Here is a 21,878-nt window from a genome sequence, read left to right on the forward strand (position 1 = left end):
GCAAACGCCAAGCAATAACCGGACAAGCGAGGTAGCGAGGAGGCCTGTGTACTCGGCAAAATCCCCCACCTCCATGCCTTGGACAGCCATGGGAACACATAGTTATTCTGAGACCGAATTCTTTTGGATCCCCAAAATATATATACATTCTTTATATATCTACACACAGAATTAAGGCAACATCCACATGAATACAGGTAAGCAAAACACTTGAAAGTGGCATCAAAGACTGAGAGGTTATTGATTAGTAATATACTAGCTCCTGATGTTTCTGATAGGGGGAGAAAAACCTAACTTAAATTGTCTCATTTGGGGATGTGGGGGTTTTTTGCTGTTGTTTTTGTTTTTTAAAGAAACATGTGGTATTTCAAATCTGCTCTTAAAAATCTTTTGTCCTTTTCTCTTTACGCAGAAGAAACTATCTCACAGTAGAATCCGAAGTAGTCATGCCTACTGAATATACAGCAGTTATACTGCTGATGGAACGAACTGAACTCACCAGAATAGAGCACATACTTACAAATTTCTTCATAGGCTACAAGTGCCTTTCTATATAATACCAAACTCCAAATATTTGAAAGTTTAGAAATCCAGACCTAAGGCTGCCCTGAGCCACTGTAGCACTGTCCCTCCGTCAACATCCTAGGAGCGAAAGATACCACCTCCCATACACGTATTACACCCATCTCGAAAGAGTTCATTCCCACATGATAAGAAAAGAGAAAAAAAGTTTTACACTGTTTCATCTATATTTCCAGGTATCTCAAATATGATAATTAGGCAGATGAATACAAATACAAACACAGACTCTTACACAACATATCTGTACTGTATCTACCCAGTTACTATGACTGCAATGCAAAGACACCATCTTCTAGAATAGGAACAGTTAGATCCCACAACACATCAAAGAAGACCTAGTTAAGAAAAACAGGTGATATATTGCCCTACAGTTTTGCTCAACATTAATCATCAGGCCACTAACTTTGAGGTATCCTTTGCTACAGTAATTATTGAAAATCCTATGGGTTGGAAGTATCTGAAGTGTAGTGCACTATGCTTCTATGCTGTTCCTTGGTGTGGTGATAATTAACCAAGTTTCCAAAAGAGATAAATAAATGAATCACTAATAGAATACAAGTGTCCATTTATATATACTTGTTCTCAGTTTGGGGTGCAAGGGGAGGAAATAAGAGATAAATCTGTTTAAGAAAAACCATTTAGCAAACAGAACCTACAGAAAGCCTGCACCATTCAAATGGCCTGTGGAGCCACCACAGTCTAGGGGACAGAATAAAATACTGACAAACCATTGATTCACAGTAAGTTATTATTTTAGAAAGCTAGTTTTTGAGTGAGAAAATAAGCTATCACTGAAATGCCCTCAAAAGGAATCTTGTCTGTGTACCAGGTTTTAAAAAAAGAATGTCTTATTCAAAGGTTTTCCCTACTTTTACTTCACTCCAGAAAAAAGAAAAACACATAACAGAGCTGTTTCCCAACTTTGATCTGCCTGTTTGATGATGGGGGGCAGGGGGGACAGGGACAAAGTCCTGAAGGAAGAATGCTTAAAAAAGAAACAGCAGAGCAAAAAATCTGCGATGACTAGTATCAGGTCTCACAACTTAACTGAGCACGGATTCCAAGAAAGGAATGACACACAGACCTCCTCAAAACAACATATAATTCAGTGGCCTTTCAGAAGTGATCACCACTGTCACATACCATCTCTTCATTTTTATTTTACAGAAATTTCAAAAATATATTTAATAGAGTGTGCCACTTTTAGGTCACTGACTATATCCTTTCATCTATTTCAGATCTATGACCTGGAATAAGTCTTGCTTTGTGCTCTGGTAGGATCAAGAGCAAAGGAATGATACACAGTTCAAGAGAAATAATTTTAATATGGTACCCTCATGTTTCAGTTGTTCACAAAACAGTATCGGAACCTCTCACCACCACTGGCATGATGAATCAATAAAATCACCATGGCACTAATGAAATGCACTTAACTTTCACAGTCAAAAAACCCCCCCCAACTGATCACAGTTAATTATTATTATTCTCTCTAGACATTTTTGTTATAGTCCTCAGAAATGTCACTGGAACTTTAGTGCTGCACAGAGAAACTGCTTCAAATTAGAGGAGAATTCACCCATTAAGACAGAAAAAGCTGCAACTGTAATTACATCCCAAGTTCAGGAAAGTCCTTGCCACATATATAATTTTAAAGAAACGTAGAAAATCCAATCTACAAACTGAATACGGTCTGCAATAGCTCATTTGCAGCCTTGCTGGCATGCATGATTATCACTAACTGAAGAATGTATTGTAAGTATTCATACCTGAAAGAATTTACTGCATCTTCCTCAACAGGGTGAATCAAATGTTCTCATAAGAAATGCTGCTTGCAACATGGAATGTGCACGACAAAATAAATTATCAAAGGGGACGCATTCCTCAGAACTCATGGGAACACATTGGGAAGAACACCAACAGTGTGTTCTCTACTTCTTCAGTCAGAATTTTGGAGCCAAATAAAGTGTAAACTTACTTTTTTTCTGATCCATTTTTTGTGACACAGATGGACGGGTAGGACTTAATATCGGCAGAGTAGTCATCCTCTCTGTGTTGTTAAAGGATGCATCTGTAGACCCCAAAGTCGCCTCCTCTGCAGTGGCAAACAGCTGAGTGCTTTCTTCAGAGCTCTTTGCCAAAACAGCATCATATGTAGGGTGAGGATTGAGCACTGTGGCTTGACTTGCAAGAGCAAATGAATTTTCCTGGAAAGTCTCTCTGAATATATTTGAGTTCTTGTTCATTTGGTCAATGTGGGATAAAGGCGTGGTGGTCCAGGAAGAGGGCGGTGTGCTGAGAGCCATTGTGGGATCAGTCTTGGAACTGTTTTCAACCATGTTTGGCAAAAGAACATCAGATGTTTCAATGTCACCATTAACAGTGAGGACCTCACTTCCATTCGAATAAAAGCATGTTTTTTCTAACACCCCTGGAAGAAAGGAAAAAAAGCACCAAAATTACCATCACCTGGAAGGACAAGTGTTACCAATTTGTTTTGGAAAGTTAATAATAAATACAATGGCACAGATTTAAAAAGCGATATTTATTCCACTTAAGGAGACTGAAATTAAGAATTTCATGTAGCAACAAAATAACAGTAGCACATCAAAACAAAATCTATGACTACTGTAGGATAAATACAGAAACATATAAATAGAGAAATAAATAAATGCTTCCATGAACTAAAAATGTTTTAATCTTACTTGTAGTAGGTCACTGAATTCTTACATGTTTATAACTATAGAATGTAATTTTGGGAAGTTCCAACATATGCTAGCTACAGGCCCTCAAGCCAAAAGGATGGTCACACCTGTAGCGCATTAGCAAGAATTCACCTCCTGTTGTTCTTCACAAACCCTCTGAACTCAAGGCAAATCACACTTTTTTTTTTCCGCTCTGATGTGTAAATCATTTTTTCCTAGGCTTTCATATTGATTTGATCCTTCATTAGCTCTTTGGTACAGATGACCCCTGAGTCCACACAATACCCACCACCATTTCTCCTGAACTTCGTTTTCAGTTTGGTTACTGTGTTTACCAAAATGGCTAGTTGCATGATCACTTCTCAATCAGACATCATTCACCCCCCACCACTCCAGGCTCTCTCCCTAGCCAAACCCACAGCTCTGCCAACTCCAGGCACCACATGCAGCCCCTATCCACCCAGGCATCCCGAGCCACTTCTCACTGCTGTTACTGGATTCCTTTTCTCACCCCTACATGCACACTCCAGCTAGACTAAATCAGTTGACTGGTCTGAAATTCAAGGACTGGGCCGGAGGAAAGCTTTCTTAATCACAGTTACAAATAACTAACAATGCCAGAAGAACCCAATTTCCAGTTACAGTCTGAAGTGACTTTGGGTTGGAAAGATTTCTAGGTAAGAAGAGAACTAGAATAGCTGAGAAGAGGCAATCTTAGCACTTTCTTTTTCACCGAGTAACCTTTAACTATAGCAACTGGAACCAGCAAGAAAAACTTGTAAGATTCCTGAAATATAATGGAGTTCAATGAAACAGTTACTATTTGACATTTACCATATCCTCATTTATCCAGCCTGGATTGTTTTGGCTTCAGCATCACTAACTCTGAGTAAATCTTTGTGTCTAACTTCTAGAGGAAAAACCCAGGGGAACTTCATATATATATACGTTAAGGTTTCTGTTTTTCCACCAGCAAATATTCATAATTCATTTGGATTTGGAGGAATTTACTGTGTGTATTTTACAGAAGCAACTCTCCAACCTGAAAATTATTTCAGCAGCATTTTTTTTTCTTGAGTCCTCCGGTCAGGCCAAACAGGAAGAATTAATGTGCTCTGGTTTCAAAAATAGGGACCAGTAGTAATACAATTTGCTAAAATCTAAGGACTTGTGAGTGATCATGCTCAGAAATTGTGCTCACTCATATGTAGCTTTACTTGGATGCTTTGATTCCAAATAAAGCTTTGAATCGCTATGATTCAGAAGCCTACTTTGTTTCAAGTTTCAAACTTCAGTAGTTTTTTCTGTAGTTTTCAAAAAGTTAAAATGAGCTTTTTTTCCCTCCTTTGGAAAAGTGTATAATTTTTTCCCATAACTCAAGAATAGCTGAGGGGATTTTTTTCACATTCTCTCTCCTCCTCCCTAGCTTGTCTCTTCTCCTCCACTCAACACAAAAATAGAAAAAGCCTCAAAAACGTTGGTCCCAAAGAGCTATGAATAATTATTTAAAATTAAAGTAAAAATGATTAGCTATTTATATGTCACTCAGCAGAATAGCAGGCAATACATTACAAGACAGGTAAACTCTTGGAAGAAGTTTAAAAAAACCTTTTGGTTTAATTCAGTGGACCAATAAATGCTGTTAAGGAAAATATTGGAGTTATCCACTGAATTCTATCCCCTCCCCGCTCAGCCTTATTTTTTTCTTTTTCTGGAACTGCAAATAATAACTGTGTCTATCACTACCCGTAAGGTCATTTACTTCTTGCTTGTTTGCTTCTTCAACCCACCTTTCCAACAATAGCATTTTTTGTTCTATTTTCACAGTTTCCTAGTGGTAACAACTCCCCTTCTCATCTTGACAGGTGTACCACACAATGAACCTCTTCTACACAAAAGGCCTTCCCAGTTGTATCATCTCAGCTGACAATGAGTAGTATAAAAATTCTTCTTAACAGGGTTTTTTTTTCCACAAAATAACATGAGCCTGGGCTCCAGTGCATACGCCCTTGAGAAAGGTAGGCATAGACCTCTGTTTGGCATTCCCCACTAGCTAGCTCTAGACAGCAACTCTGTTTCTACTTAGTATGTGGGGGTTTTGGATCACCTTCCTGAATCACCTTGTTCTTCCCCCCTGTTTTCCTCCTATCCTCTCATCTTCCCAATGCACAGCAGGGAATTCAAGCACTTCATTCCAGACTATGGAGTCCACTCTCTGAGTCAGGCTCCCATTTGCTTTGATTCTCATCCTCTTCCCCTCTAAAAATACTACTACATATTTTCAATCTTAAATTAAGCTTACTGGAGATTTTTTCCAAAAGCCCTGAAAGAACTATTTAAATTTTAAGATACCTAAGAAAACAGTGCAATGCCTTAAAACAATCAATTCTTAGTCTCTTCAGTAATGAGAACTGAATTACTCTCTATCAATGTCTGCTAACAGCCATCCAACATATACAGAACATACATTTTATTCACGTATACATGCACATTATATCCAGCTATTCACATGCACACCATAGCCAACTGTTCTTCAGATGTGAGTCCATACAGAGCTGTAGACAGTAAATCATAAGCCAGATAGTTAATTAGTTGAGAAATATCTGTAACCATTTCGGATTTGTGTCTCCAGCTAAAGCTGGACATGTCCAGATGACAGAAATACACAGCATCCCAGCCTTCATTGTGTTTGGTACAAAAATGAGGAACTGGCACCAGGTTCATTCAGTTCAAAGCAATGCTTTGCCAACAGTTTTACTGATCATTTTCCAGTTGTTGTTCACTATTGGGGAATTAATGTTTTCTTTAAAGATCTGAAATGGACAGTCACACTGTTCAAGCTATTAAATTGAGATTTTGGCAGCATATAGTGTGGGTGATTTCTAGCAGTTCACAGCAAGAAATCTCAAAACACCAAGTTTGTTTAAAAAGCTAATGTAACAGAGCAAAGCAGCCTACCAAAGTATGTGTAATGGATGAGTCAGTTACATGGGGAATAAAACCCTGGTTCACTACTATAACGAGCCAGCACATACCCAACTGAGATTTGTTCTGCAGGGTCTGTCCCTATGACTCTGCACTCTGAAGAAATGGGCACATCACTGATAATATGGAGGTCCCATAGCATACCAAACCACTGCACATCAGTGGAGCTGCAGTAATAGGCTTTATCCTGCTCCTCCTGTCAAGTAAAGACATTACCTTAAACTGCTTACCGGCTGCTGAAGGGGCCAAACAGGAGGTCAGTTGTCTTTTTTTTTTTTTTAATGTAACTTAACAGGTGTCTTATGCAAATAATGGATCAGTTCCCAGATAAAATGGAACTCAAAATAGACTTTGTGGAAGGCATCTTTTAAAGAAGCTGAAGAACGAAGCCAGCTCCTAAGGTCCTGTGCAGAAAGGAGAGATTTTCCCTTTCATCAGCTTCTGGCTTTCAGGCAACACAGTCTCAGCAAAAATATCAGGATCATACTAAAGGACTGGAGGGGAGGACAGTAGCTACCTTTCATATTAACAGCTGTTGTTGCTTGAAAGTTCCCAGTTACAGTCATAACACTGTGGTCTAATAAAAAATCTTATCTGGTGTCTTTTCCTGTTTCTTGAGCACAATGTGTCATGTAACTAGAAATTTTTATTTATAAAGATTTTCTTAACCAAAGAAATGAAATGTAACATATATAATGGTTCTATTGCAATTCAGAAACCGATCTTCAACTCTATGCCTGTGTTAAACACCCACTTTGCACTGGCTAATGAATAAAGCTCAATGGGCTCCTTGGGAGTCAGTTATGCCACACCAGAATCCATGCTTCAGTCACTGTGACCTTCTGTCCATCTGTGCTGGGTGAACTGCCAGACTTTCATTATTATAATCTAGATCACACTCACAATTCCCCACTGACCTCAGTGATGTCTCACAGCAGATATTCTGACCTGGAGCTGTATTCGTAGCTGCTTTTTTTTTTTCCAACATTCCAGGTATATCTTTAAAGAAGGCATACTAGACTAAATTAGTTCTTATAAATGGGTGAAATACAGGATGCTCTGGGATACAGTCCTTTGGACATTCGCCATAATATAGCTGTGTTGGTGTTGTGGATGGAAGTGCCTCACACTGTTATTATTTAATAGCAATTTAAGATTTATTCATGGTGTGAGCTAGATCATAGGTTAAATTTTAGCAGCACTTAATGGTTGATTGATTTGATGATTAACAATGTAATTTAGATATGTTATGATTAAAATAGCAATGATTACAGATTCAAGAATGACAAGATTTACACTAACTTACTACAAGGTATTCTAAATAAAAAAAAAAAAGTATATATATAACCACACAAAACATACACCCACACACACACATAAACAGCGCAGAAATACGTGGATCTCCAGTGAAATATATAGACATCCACACTCATGAAGGCAAATGTGCGGATTCAAGCACATAGATAGGTAAAGAGGTAGATGGAAGAGTTTGGAACAAATACTCACAATGCATCAGTACTTCTCAACGAGCAATAATTGAGAGTCGAGAAGTCTGACTTCACCCTGGCCTTCCATCGGCTTTGTGGGCAGACAATCTTCAAACTTCAAGAAGTCTGAGCCTGAGAGGCGTCCCAGCTCAGGGGAGATGCTGGTCACAGCCCACTGCGATCCAAGAGAGCTCAAAGGGTCTCGCTTAGAATTGCTATTTATAGGGTCCGAGATAACTGATTGTGTCAGGTATTTTTCCATCTCAGCCCAACTCGGATGACACAGTATTCTGGTACTTTCTACCAGTTGTGCAAGCCCAGAACCTGCTAGATCTTGGAGTTTTGGTATCGCCCTATTTGGGCCACAACCCAAATATAGATGTACTAGGCTGTCAGCAGGTATTGATGGTTCCTATTGTTCTTTAAGGGTAAGAGAGGTCACAGAAACAAGGAGGACTAAGGGAGCACCTTAACGCTCTGGTCCCCTGCCTTTGTTCTTGTTCTCAAACGGTAGGAGAGGAGGGGGCAGAAACCAGGTGGGCTAAGGGGGCACCTTAACTCTCTGGTCTACTGCCTTTGGCATGTGGTCTGTTTCCAAGCAACAGGGGAGGTGGGAGTCGGGAGCGATAAGGCAGTGCCTTTATGCTCTGGTTCCCTACCTTTCCCTATTCATCTTGGGTTATCATGTGACCCAAGGAGGGGAAAATTGCACTTAGCACAGAGCAGCCCAACAGAGGGGGGTTGCACCACCACAGTTGGCAAGATCAAATTAAAGAACTGGAAGATCATTTAGCAGATGATCACCATCTTCCATCAGAAAAACTCCCAGGACCAAATGGTTTATTTATACATTAGTGTTAAACTCCTAAATTTAGACACCTGTCTTACGGCAAATATTGTCATTGATTGATAATAGAATTGTTTATATTTCATGTTGCTTTCACAATTTTAACTTTTGGATCTCCATGCTGCTAGTCACGTTAGATTTTCAGGATGTGTCATATGCCTTGTGGCTCGACATCACTTGGAGAACTACCAGCACATCCAAACGATTCAGGGATCAAGATCCTTTTACTCTAGACTATAACTCCATGCAACTTCAACTTTCTCTGTGTGGCAAAAAGTGCCTTACGGGCCAGTACAGCTGGGTTCCCAAATTGATACAGGAGTCTTGACATATGCGTGTTATCTTACGAATGTGGAAGGTCCAACAGTCACAAGGCTAAGCCTAGCAGTTTTACTATCATGTACTTTTCCTGATGTTTATTCTGTGAAGGAGACACAGCTCCTTCTGTTTTCTCAGGAGGGGAAGGGAAAGGAGAATACAAGTCTCACAGATAATACAATAGTAATGATCCTTATTCAACCCGTTGCATGCAAGAACATTGACAGCATCCCTCAGGTGGACAGAATCTTGCTACAGATTTCCCAAACAGCAGAATGATTTGAGAACTGCCCAGGCTGGTTCATACTTATAAAAGGATAACAAAAACACAGCTATTAGACTGAGCTTTGTTTTTAAGGAGAGTAAGATGAAAATCCTAAATACAACCCATCACAAATAACACTTATAATAATTCCCACTGCAAACCAAAATTAATCTCAAAATACATGTCAGCACCAAAATATAAACACTGTATGCTGATAACATAAGGATGGTGAGAGAACCAAAACCTCAATTATCTGCATATCCATAGTCAACAGTGCATCTTAGAGACTTTAACTGTAATCCTCATTCCCACCAGTGTTGACTAACAGATTTTTAAAATATTATTTTGCAAAATGCAGGAATGCCTAACATTGTGCATAGATAAGAGGATATGCTGCTTGCCTGACACGCAGGCTTATTTGATGTGGTCCTGCAGTGTGATCACATGCCCAAAAATTACATCTGGACTGTAAAAGTCTGATACACATGAAACCATTCTTTATGTGTGTCACAAGACTTGTTCTGAATTCTACAGAAAACAATAGACAAGCGTTAGTTGTGGATGGCTGTTAACAGGAGGTGCTAGAAGACCACCTAAGTATGAGTTGAGGATACTGATGTGAAGGAATGGGCGAAATGGGACGTCTACCAATGGGACTACTAAATGCATTTATCACTATAAGATAAATATAATTGATTTTCCTTTATTGAACTGTAAGTATAAAGCATTTTGTTTTCCCAGATAAATAACTGCAATGGTAAGCAATTATGTTACCATCAAAACGATTTTTAATTTGGTATAATGATCACAAGCCTTGAGGGACTTTTTAAAAACAATGTTTCAAGTGGTTTAGAACACTTCCTTTCTGCAAGGAAAAGCATTAAAATGCCAGAGGTTTTTCATTCTTACAAACATGCAAATTTTCACCTTCGTAATGTTTGCAAACCGTGTAAGCAAAATGGGACACAAGCTACAGATTCTAACATAAGTTGAAGGTGATCTTACATCTCACCATTTTAAAGAAAGATTTAGCTGTTCAAACCATGGATTCAGTTATTGTTTGTTTCTCTGGAAAGTAATGAAAGTTTACTATACTATACTAACTATAATCCCCAGAAAAAAAATTATAACCAGTCTTATTTGAAGGCTCTTGATGTCTATAGGGGTCGGATGAAATTGTAAGGTATCAGTAATTTTAGTCATGTATAATCTATCTTTTTCTCCCCCCTTCAAATTTATATTGCTGAGTTAGGTCTTCATGGTCAAGGTCTTGCATATTAGGTCTTCAACAGTCCAAAGCAAGCACCATTCCTAAGTCTCCCTTGCCCTCTGATGTAACACAGGCAATCAACAAATTATTATGGTCATGGTCTAAAGGCTAGACTTCTTTCACAGCAAGTAGTACTGCCTCCACTTCAATGACTGAAACAACATTCATTCACTACAGTTTTCTACAGGTTGACAAGCATGCTATACTCCTGGTGAGAGACAGAAGAGTATGCAGAGCCAGACTGTAAGTACTTAAGAGAAATCAGAGCTAAACAACACAGCTTGATATTTTCTTCTGTGGACCATAAAAGTCTCTTGTATCTTTAATCAAAATAATGTGTACCTTTACTGATAATTTGCTTTGTCCTTTCTTTATACACAGTTCTAACAAAGTAACTTTTTCAAGGGCTTTGCATCTTGAATACTTTGATGGTAAATAATTTTTGAAAGGTTGATTAATGACATAATCTGACAACAGGCCCCCATGACACACCTCGAGCAGGATATTCTTTGTTACTACAGTGTAACTGTATTGCTCTACCTGTCTCCTTCCACCCATACCAACTTCTCATTTTCTTCAACACCAGTGCTTGCAAAGATGTGCAGGCAACAAAACAGATGTAAGGAAAGTGAATAAGAAAGTTCTAAGGTGCATGCACACTTTTTCATGTGCATATACCTCATTTAATTAAAAAATATTACAGAAGGAAAAGAAGAATTACCTACAAATTTACCACAGGAAACAAAATACTTTCTTGCAAAATATAAAAGGCCTAATTTTCTAATGAGGTCATTACCAAAGTCAAATCAAAGAAGTTCATAAGGTTCTAAACAATATACTAGAGCTCTCTATTTATCTTTTAAGCATCAGTGAAAGATACTAGAATGACAACCACAGAATTTAACTCATCCATTTCATTAAAAAATAAGAATAGATTTTCCTAGATATTGAAAAATTTGTGTTAGCCAGTCAGGACTACCAACTCATTTCTTGCATTCTAAGTCATGATATCAATATTAGACTTTAACAGAATTCAGTTATTATTGATCTGAAATGAATATGAGTATTAAATGAAAATTAATATGATTCTGGATATAGTATATTCTCAATAAATAGAACAGACTATATTATATTACACATACTTTAAAAATGCCCACAGAAGTTGTTCATTTAATTCCAGTCATCAGATCTATTTATTTCTAGGTTATCAATGCACATAAAATGAAAGTTGCTAACTGAGAAAGAAGAATACTAAATTATAATCATGCTAATTCAAAAGATGCTGAAGGGAGCTTTGCCAATTTTAGACACGGGTAATAACACCAAGCCTATTCTTCACCCTACAGTAATTACATTGACTTAAGAGGAGACAGTCCTGATTTTTGCTACATAAGTAGGATCGGAACAGGTCCCATTTCTCCAGCGGATTTCATACATTTTCATGAGTGTTATGTCAATACATGCCTCAGAGGAGGAGATTGAGTACAGCAGACGTAAATACACCTGCTTTTTTATCTGCTTTCTCACCAAAGAATGAAAATCTAGGGCAGAGGATATGAAGGATACAAATGGAATGTTAAATATAAGGAAAGTAAATTGAATGGCATCATATTTCCTAATTGCCAGACTTACTTGATCTTAATCCACTTCAGACTGTTCTTAGTTTAAAGATACATCCCAAGACTTACTTGTCAATCATAACATTCACTAGCTTTGGGTTTTTTTACTTCCCTAACTTAAGCTAAATGAAAAGAACAGGCCTACAATGTCTTATTGCAAATCCTTTACAGACTGAATTGAGAAAACAGATTTAAGTTGTCTTGATTTTGACAGTGCTGAAGGTGCTACTGAGATGTGTTCAGTTTCTTCCTGTGCTTGCTGTTTGACTGTATAAAGTGTATAGAAGTTGGGGGTTTAAAATAGGAAATTAGATTTATATCTATATACCTCACACATTACCCCACTTGTAACAGATGTGCTTCTGAAGTACTTAAGGAAGCTCAACTAGAAAATATTCTCATTAACAAAAAAAAGAAGTAAAAATCCCAGAAACCCTCAGCACTGAAAGCAGATGATATTTTTACTTCTTTTTTCCTGAAAAAGTAATGCTGTAACCTAGCATTACTGTCTTTCTCATGTAGTTGAAGCAGTTTAATAATAAGATATGTCAGGTTCTCTAAAGGTAACAAAGGTAAGGCTTTTAAAAAAAATTTTGGTAATAAATTATTATCTTTTCATTCTGTAACAGACGCAAAGTTAGTTAACAGACTAAGCCATTATGAAATCTAATATACCTAGAACAAGTTTCCACAAAACATACTTGGTGTTCTGCATTGATACATATTTCATATTTAGAAGAAATGAATATATTTTTCCTTAGTTAAACAGCAGTATTTTGTAGGCTGTTCAGAAAGATTTGTGGCTACTTATAAATTAACTTTCACCTGAAAATAAAAATCAGATTTGCACATCAATGTGTGACATAAAGAGACAAATATTCCATTCTACTGTCAGTGACCTAAAGTTCTAACATAAGTATCTTTTTGTACTTGTAAAATGACTGCTGAAAACCATCTACACACTACATGCTCAGGGCAGTGTGCTCCTCAAAAATCTACTTTGAGAAATTCAGAAGAGGATTCCTCTTTGGTACCTTATATATGGTTTAAATATATAAATCTAAATAGCATCTTTATTTCTCTGCAACAAACATTATTAAGTCACTGGGTAGATTAGTTTGTTAGGTAGATGTGCAAAGATGTATCTTTAATGTCCACAATTACATTAGCACTTGAGAATGCAGTCTCAGTTTTAGTCTCCTTAATTAAAAAATGTGTCTATTATTTACTCCATTAGCACTCACCTACAAAGGTAAGCAGGATCACCAGCAAAAGGATAAGGGCACAGATGCACGGAATCAGTATTAGGAGCAAAAGTCTAAGGAACTTGGCAGAAGCCAGTTTCTGAGAACAACCATCCCCCATATTATCTTCATCTGTTCCTAAAACCTGAAAAACAAAAAAGCACAGTTTTATCATTATGGTGTCAATTTAACTCCTATGTTTTCAATAGCAGTCCTCCCCATTACATAGAACAGCTATATGATTTAATATATGCTATAAATGGCTTTTAGATTCTTAATGAAAAATTGTGTGTAAACTTTCTTTTTGGTCGACAGCCTAGTTAATCCATATAATTTAGTTTAGTTCACCCAATATCCAGAGACTTACAGCTTCATTGAAATCTCGAAACATTTTTGATGAACTAGAAGTTGGATAGGCATTTCTTTTGAAAAAATGTAAAATACAAAATAAATTTAACAATAAGACTAAATACAGCTTATTTCATAATTTAAAAATAATCCATTACTAATTATTCAAGAGCTCCATGTTCTTAAGTTTCTTTTATTAAGGAATCAAGCAACTATTATAATCTTTAAGTGACTATAGGACTGATAAGGATTGTTCCACTTATACAATATAATGTTGTCTCTTTTTTTAAGTACTTTATAAAATTATAACTTATCACAGTATTCTGCAGAGTTTGCAACTAATAATTTCTGTTCTATAAATGGAATATAGAAGAATAGAGAAATACTATTTTCTGAATTCAGTTAAGCTGCACAAAAATTCAAACCTTTGCAAAAGCCTAAACATGTATTTAACATATATATATTTAAATATAACTCCATTAAGACTATGATCTCATATACTGGAAAAATGTTGTACCTTTTAAACAGAAACAAAAACAAAATTCCAAATGAATATTTAATAGCAAGATTGAAACTGTTGTTATGAAGTTAATACAACTTTATTCAAAACTGACTAAAAATAATTACAATTCTCCCTACGATAAGGTGAAATTGGATGATAGGATTATTAATTGCAGACAATGTCTTCCCAAAGGATGACTATAGTTTATCCTCTTTGTCAGGAATATCAATCACATAGAACTTGGTCGTGACAGGACACAAGAGTGTAAATGCATCCATCACCCTGACAGCCTCTCCCCAAAGAACCTCGAGAGACTACAACATATATATTGTTAGTCTTGTAAATGCTGGTCTCTGTGGGTTACCCCTTTGGATGGCTCTGCTGTAAGTGGCTTTCTGTGAAGAACAGGTTACCAGACTGACTGGCACAAATGGAAGTTGAACTATTTCTTAAGGAATTGCTGCACAGAGACTAGTACACCCCCCCAACTTCACTCTTCATTTTACTGTCTTGACTGAGGAGACTGTAGGCATAAGTGGGATTTACAGCATAAGTTTCCATCATTCTGCAATGTCTCTTGTTCCAGTATGGCACAAAGACTATTTGTAAGGAAACTTTCCTTGCTGATAATATTAGAATTATCATCTATTTCTGATACCCCTGGTTATTACACAGTGCAGACACTATACAGACAGCAGAAATTAAGAAAACTGCATTTGTGCAGTTGTTTGTACCTCTTCTGATACTGCTAAGCATCACATGTTATCCGACCTCCTTGAGACCCAGCCAGGGCAGTGTCCTATATGAGGTTTTTTGCTACTGCCACTGTTCAAAAACCAGGTAACATTGAAAAATGCATATGGTACCAGTATGGTGTGAGGTGCTAGCAGTATCTCACTTGATAACCTTCTTCCTATTCCAGTCATTCAGTTTCAACACCGTCCTACTACTGGGTTTACCTAGCAAGCAGGATGTAAGTCAATGGAAAGCTTAAAGATGGTGGAGTTATCTGAACATCTGAAGCTGCCAGCGCAGGGTGAGAATAATAAAGAGTGGTAGCTCTGTCTATTGAAAAGGTACAGCCTGGGTGAGTTGACAAAGTCTGTAAGGTGATCATCACCATTTCCCACAACAAGAGAAATATAAAGAATGTTGGAGAGAGTTTATTGGCTGTTAGAACTGCTTTTCTTAATCAACAGCTTATTCAGAAGTTGCAAATGCTGCAATCCAAGATTTTGGGATATCTCAGGTAAATTACTGACCTTACCCACAAGTAACACCTCAGATATCCAGGCACTGACAAAGATAAGGATTTAGGTAACTTTTCAGGAATCTAAATCCAAGTGACATTTAGACAATCCCTGCTTGACTATGTAACTTCCTGGAGCCCACACCTGCCTACATTTTTATACTGAAGTCTTCAAAGTCTGCCTGAAGTTCTGCTTATGGTCATGCTGGAATATAGCAGCTTAGCAGCTACTCACGGCAGGCTTCCCTGAATTCCATCACCTTCATTTGTACAGCCTGTATTAGGCCCCCTTGGGAGGTCCGAGTGCAGGTAACAGAGGAATAACACAGCTCTGTTATGAATACAGATCTCCCAAACACAGCTGCCATAACTGCTTTTGAAAGCATAGCCCAAACAAAAAGAAAAAAAAAAAAAAAAAGGAAAGTGGCATAAAATTGCCCTTTCTAACAGTGCAGTGGTTACAGTGCTCCTGCAGGAAATGAGGCTGTTGAATTCAATTCCCTCTTCAGCCTGAAGCAGTTAAAATTAGATCTACAACTCAGAGTATCACAACCACCTGAACATAGACTCCTCCTGAATCAGAGCACACCATACCTTGAAGTCATATTCTGTAAAAAAGAACACAGTTCTGCTGGGCCAGATAATAGGAAGCAGGACCATCACTACACAGCCTAGTGATTTGGGCACTTGGGAGCTGACCCAGTTTCTTCAAGACAAACAAACATAAGATCCAGCTTGTTTTCCTAAAGGAGTGACTCCCAATCAAGATGCACTTCTTGCAAATCCCAGGCAAAAGTGCCCAACTCTACCCAGTGTAAATGCAAGGTAAATGCTGAGCAAGGCAAGTCTACAAGGTAAATGCTTAGCCATGACTCCACAAAGAGTTTGTCTTAGGAGTAAAAAACTTATGTTACCAATAAACAACAAAATGGTATTCTTAAAGAATTGAGAAAACACACAGAAACAGTGTTCAGCATCAATTTTTTTGACTCTTCTTGTGAGGAGGAGGTAATATTGAATATATTTGGAGGTACATGAGATCTTAATCATCCCAAGCGCAACTATATAACTGAGAGCAGTTACCACCACTGTTCTACAGATGCCTCAGAGTTAACCTAGGAGAAACATTAAATGTGTGCCAAGGAAAACAGTGAGCTTCTTATGTTCCTCTGTTTCTGTGAGAAACTTTTTCTAAAGTCTATTGGCATTGTGGATACTAGCTACTTTAGGCAAATGTTCATACTAAAGGAGAACCTCAAACATTTTCTTTCTTGTCAACTCCTGAAAGCAACAATAAACTGCAATCTTTACATTAATGTATTACCACAGATTTTGAAGGGGACTGTTGTATCCAAATTTGCTTTCAGTGACTGCTCCAGAAAAGAATGTTGGATTGTGAAAGACATGCTTCTCTAAACACCACGAACTGACAGTTTTGCATAATAGAAAAGTAAATATTTATATGCAACTAAACAGCATGTTGTATTTTTCTCCTCTACAGGAAAAAACCTTATGAAAAACACTAAACCTATTTAAAATCATCATTGGTGACTCAGCAAGCATAAACTTAACTCTTCCAGTTTTACAGTTTTGCCAGTTTTCCTTCACTTGAACATTTATGAGTTTTTTACACCAATTCTGTGATGAATATGAAATAAAACTAGAGATAGTGCTAATGGTTCCTATATCATCAATGAGTATTTAATAGAGTGTCCTATAGATAAACATAAATGCATTACACCTACTCTTTATATACTCCCTGATCCTGTTTCTTTTCCTCTTGCCACCAAATATTGCAATACACAAAGAATATATGCACCAGTTTTAAGTGTTCTAGTATGCCAATAGTATCTGCATAAACTTCAGACATGCTCTGTCCTCTCAGTTCTAATAAATAATGGAATAGAGGCATAAATAATGGCCTAAAGGTATAAATAATGGAATCTTCAGAGAAAAATGGGCCTGTATAAGGAAAGAGGGGTGCTACATGCTTATTCACTTGACTCACTTCAAGCTTCTAGGTTAGTGGCCAAGATAAGACACCAGTCTACCTCAACTCTCTCTGTAGTCAATAGTTTCTCTGAATCACTCTAAGTCTGTAAGACTGAGGTACCTTGCAGATACACATTTATGTCCTTTTCCAAGGGAAGGGCACGAAGACTTGGAAGCAGAACCGTGTGGGAGACTGAAAGAAACCAACCCTAAATGCTGGAGATTTTGGCGTAAAATAGGTTTAGCACAGCACTGGACCAAAACATATTCTCAGTAATTGAAGAATAGTGGTGCAAGGTCCCTTCCTACCAGTGTTGTTAGAAAACGTGATTCAAGAAAGATGTTTTTTAATTAAATACTGTGTGCACCGTAGTTAGGAAATGTTAGTGGTCTTTAAGGCAACAATTTGCTTTCAATGCAATCAGGTTTTGTATTAAACGAGAATATAGTCAGAATACAGCATGCTTAAAAACATCAGATAATTTCTTCTGACAGCTAAAAAATTCTGTCCCTAACGAAATGCCATTAACCACTGCTTACCCGAGTGCCATTCTTTCAGTAATGACTGCAATAAAGGAAATACACTGTGAAGTAACTCTGAGCTAATTTCAGTGCAGATTTTTTAAAAATCCTAGGCTTATCTACGACTGCTGGATCAGACTGCTCACAGTTGATTCTCTCAAACTACAGAAGCAGAAGAAAGTACGATGGAAAAAAGAATATAGTCCCATCTGACTACAGAAAGACTAACAATTCACTGGACCAAAATTCACAGCTTATCTTCTGCAAGATGTGGGGAGAATTTGATCTCATGGGTGTCATTTCAATAATATGCCTGTCATATTAAAGCACAGAAATGACAGATTACATGAAGATTTATGGGTGAAAAGTCTATGGTAGCACGCAATTTTCCTTTTAGACAAAGTATCTAAGTTACTAGTCTATAAAGCAGCCTGAATCATGGTGTAAGCACTTGACAAAAGTATCTCCTGCTGTTGTCACCATAAACCTAACAGATGTTCTCCCAGTAAAGAAATATTATGGCTAACAGCCTACTGTCAGTATCTTCTATGCATGATGGGTCTCTACAAAGAAATGTAGAAGACAACTGTGGGATCAGAACCATCAAAATATCTTGAGCAAACCATACACCGAAGTACGATGTAGTGTTTATGCTGGAAATAAGTGGAAAGACAAGTACTACCATGAAATGCAGAAAGAATGTCATTAGAGGGCACTAAGCAGGTGGCCTTGCAGAAGTCCTCAGGATGCCACTGAGGAATGTGCCACCCAGCCAAGCAATAGTTCATCTATGGAAAATATGTTAGATTATGAAAACTATCTGCAGTTCTTCTCATATCCTTGATATTGTTCCTCTTCTAATGTTGAAGCAGTGCTCTGTTGACAGCTCCTGTGATTTTATCAACTCTCACTGCTGCTCTTAAAAGCTCTAGATACTGGATTCACATGACCATACCAGCCACTACAGCTTTCCTTTCCCTGTAAGGGAGGATGGTTCCCAGTTCTCATGGCTACAGAGCAAAAACTGAACATGTGAAGTGTCAATATTTAAATACACAACAGCATCTATAAAGAAATTTAAACATACTCATTCTTACAGCCTCTTTTGACCGACTCACAGTATTCAAGTGCCTAGAGTGTGTAACAGAAGCTGCAAATGTTCTACATTTTTTATCAGTTCTGTCCTGTTCACATGAGAGCCAGCAATGCACCTCTATTTGACTACTTTATCATCCAAAAAATATAACACCATGCTTTAATAGTCACTGTAACAAGTAGTAAGCATAAGATAAATCCTCCAAAGCTATAGGAAAAGTCACATGCTAAAAACAGGAACAGGCAAAAAGTCATTGAAAACAAGGTTTTGCATTATCTTTCATTTTCAGCGCTACAGGAATCAGAGAGCCAGACTGAAATGGACCAACTGAAGAATGAATGTTAAGGCAGCATAAGAAATTGGATACTAAGTAGCTTTTGTCTGCAAATACAAGTAATGCTCGAATTCCAGTGTACACCAATTTAAGAACAAAAATGTCATAGTTATTCTGAAAGGAAATAGTGCAATTTAGAGGAAAAAAAACTTTTCATAAAGCAAGGCAGAAAAAAACCCTCCACCTTTGCAGCAAGGCAGCAAACATGAGAAGCGTGTTATTATCACATGAATTGTTATTTGTACAATGAAATGTGCTAGTTTTCCTGAAGTTCAAGTTCACTGTAATCCTGTAACATCTCCCAGGAAATTCCACATCCTCAGACAAATTACAAAACCCTGACATAATTCATTCAAAATTCATTTTGATGACCAGACCTCCCTTCCCATCCATGAAATAAAATACTCTGATTTACCCCTATTTTAACCAGTGAAATATAAACATATTGAGCCATCATACTAATCTGAAATACACAGTATCCCAGTAAGGGACATGTCATATAAAGCTGGGCACATCTTTGCAAAAGAACTATTTGGTTGGTGCTAGATGCAATGTCCAGCCAGATTCTTTTGGCTGAAGCAGAAACCTGAAACACATTTAACCTTCCTGACTTACATTTTCACTTAAAGTAAGTAGAGCATAACTTTGTCAATGATGTTTCTTCTGTATACAGAAGACACAATGTGTAAAGTAAGGTGATTTTTTTGCCTTTCAGGCTACCATAGAGGCCCACTGGCCACTTCTATTCAAGTGACCTTTTAAGCTGTTATTAATCCAGCATGAGACACAGTATAGTAAAAATCCAAACTGGGCATCACCAGAAGTCACCAATTCAGACTAATGCATGTTGATGAAGTATTCTTTCCTTCATTTCTATTGCACAAATTTGGGGTTCTTAACTCCTGACAAATGCCAGCAGTTTTGTTACTGAGACAACTGAGAGCCACTGAGACAACTCTGGAACTGATAAATTGTGAAGATACACGAGAAGTTCAGAAGAAACAAGATGACATTCAGGTATGTCTCACACAGCTCTGTGACGATGCAGTTCTGACGCTGTTCCAGATTCAGTTTGAGACAGAGCCAGTGGTAAATTTGCTGAGACAAAATCCAAACACAACTACAGTGTTCCAGCTACCTGTGTGTTTGAGACCCTGCACTGCTGCCTGCCATGCTAGATCTTCTTTAGAGCATGCCTACAGTGCTGTCCACACAGCGTGACTGCAGACCCCTCAGATATAACCCACCCTCGCTTTGAACTTTCTAGCTGAGGTACAACCAGCTATCAGAGCCACCGACACACTGAGTTCCAAATCTGTTTTTATCCAAGATGACAGATGAATTCTGTGCTGCCAGTGGTGTCACCATGGTCCAAGTTATGATCTTATGCTCAGTTTAAGAGAGCTAGCTCCTGGTGCAACATCTCTTCCATGATTCATTCTTCCCTTTCTGAGGGCTTTGAGGGAGGTGGAAATAAGTTGGTCACTCAGATGTAGGCACTACAGCCAGGAGATTTGGAGCTCTGAGGAGTTTATTCTCATTTCATCTAGTTCTTGTGGGAACGGCTCCAGTGTTTTATCTTGGCAACGTAGTGGATTATAAAGGCACTTTGAAAAGCATCTATTTGATACTGAAATAAATCTAAATAAATAATTTAATAATTGGTCTCCCTGAGAAGATTTGATTTAAAAATCAGAAAGTTATTCACACGCAAACTATTGGCCTTGGTTCTCCATTACAGGTGATCTATGACTGACATCTCATGGAAAGGGAGCCGAAGTGGAAAAGAAAGGATTTTCTTCGATTTCATGTCTGATACCAATAACTGCTCTCCACCTCATTTAAAATGAGAATTAGACACACCATTTAGCCATCATATAGGGTCAGTACTGATCACTCGTTAAAATCTGAATTAGAAGAGAGGGAGAAAAAAAGGGTATTTATCACTAGTAGAGAACAGCAGTATCACCTCTTCAATAACAGTATGTCTGAATCTCTTTCTTTTTCAAAAGAAGTGCTGCTGAATAATTATTCCACTTTGGCATAAATGTTAATTGTTTATATACTTATATATTGTACATATTTACAATTATTTATAATTTCACTGATGCAAACTTGAAACTACAATAATGGATGCTCCCCATATTTACAATGGAACTTTGCTGAACTTTCAAAAACATTCGGATTAATAAATAGTTCAGCTGATGGCAAACTTACTACAATTCTAAACTCTCTTCTTTATTACTAACAGCTGGTGGCAAAGAAGTGTGATGTTGCCATGCCTCATAAACTGAGCAAGATGTAGTAAACATATGGAAAATATCAAAGATTTTTGAAAAACTGAAGTGTCTATGGAAGACATCCATTTTAAGAACTAGACTATGGTTATCATTATCTCAATACCAGAACATGATCATCCATTCAGCCTACCTCAGTAGGCAGTGGGAAAGTGTTCTAGGAAAATTAATCTTTAATTAATGCAGAATTTATGCCTTGGGGGTTATTAGTTTTCTTTA

General features: G+C 37.5%; 1 protein-coding gene across 7 annotated transcripts in view; it reads right to left on the reverse strand.

Moving 5' to 3' along the window:
- Positions 1 to 21,878, reverse strand: part of CORIN (corin, serine peptidase) — a 174,111-nt gene that overhangs the window by 141,452 nt on the left and 10,781 nt on the right. For all 7 annotated transcript variants that reach the window (XR_012623065.1, XM_074822462.1, XM_074822460.1 and 4 more), the window contains exons 2-3: positions 13,320 to 13,464; positions 2,558 to 3,010 (exon numbers count right to left, since the gene is read on the reverse strand). Coding sequence is in view for 6 of the 7 variants with exons in the window: in XM_074822462.1 (XP_074678563.1) it covers positions 2,558 to 3,010; positions 13,320 to 13,464 (598 nt within the window). In the remaining variant the exon portion in view is untranslated. The remainder of the gene's footprint in view (positions 1 to 2,557; positions 3,011 to 13,319; positions 13,465 to 21,878) is intronic.

The sequence above is a fragment of the Strix aluco genome, chromosome 4 (assembly GCF_031877795.1).
Source record: "Strix aluco isolate bStrAlu1 chromosome 4, bStrAlu1.hap1, whole genome shotgun sequence".
Classification (NCBI taxonomy): Eukaryota; Metazoa; Chordata; class Aves; order Strigiformes; family Strigidae; genus Strix; species Strix aluco.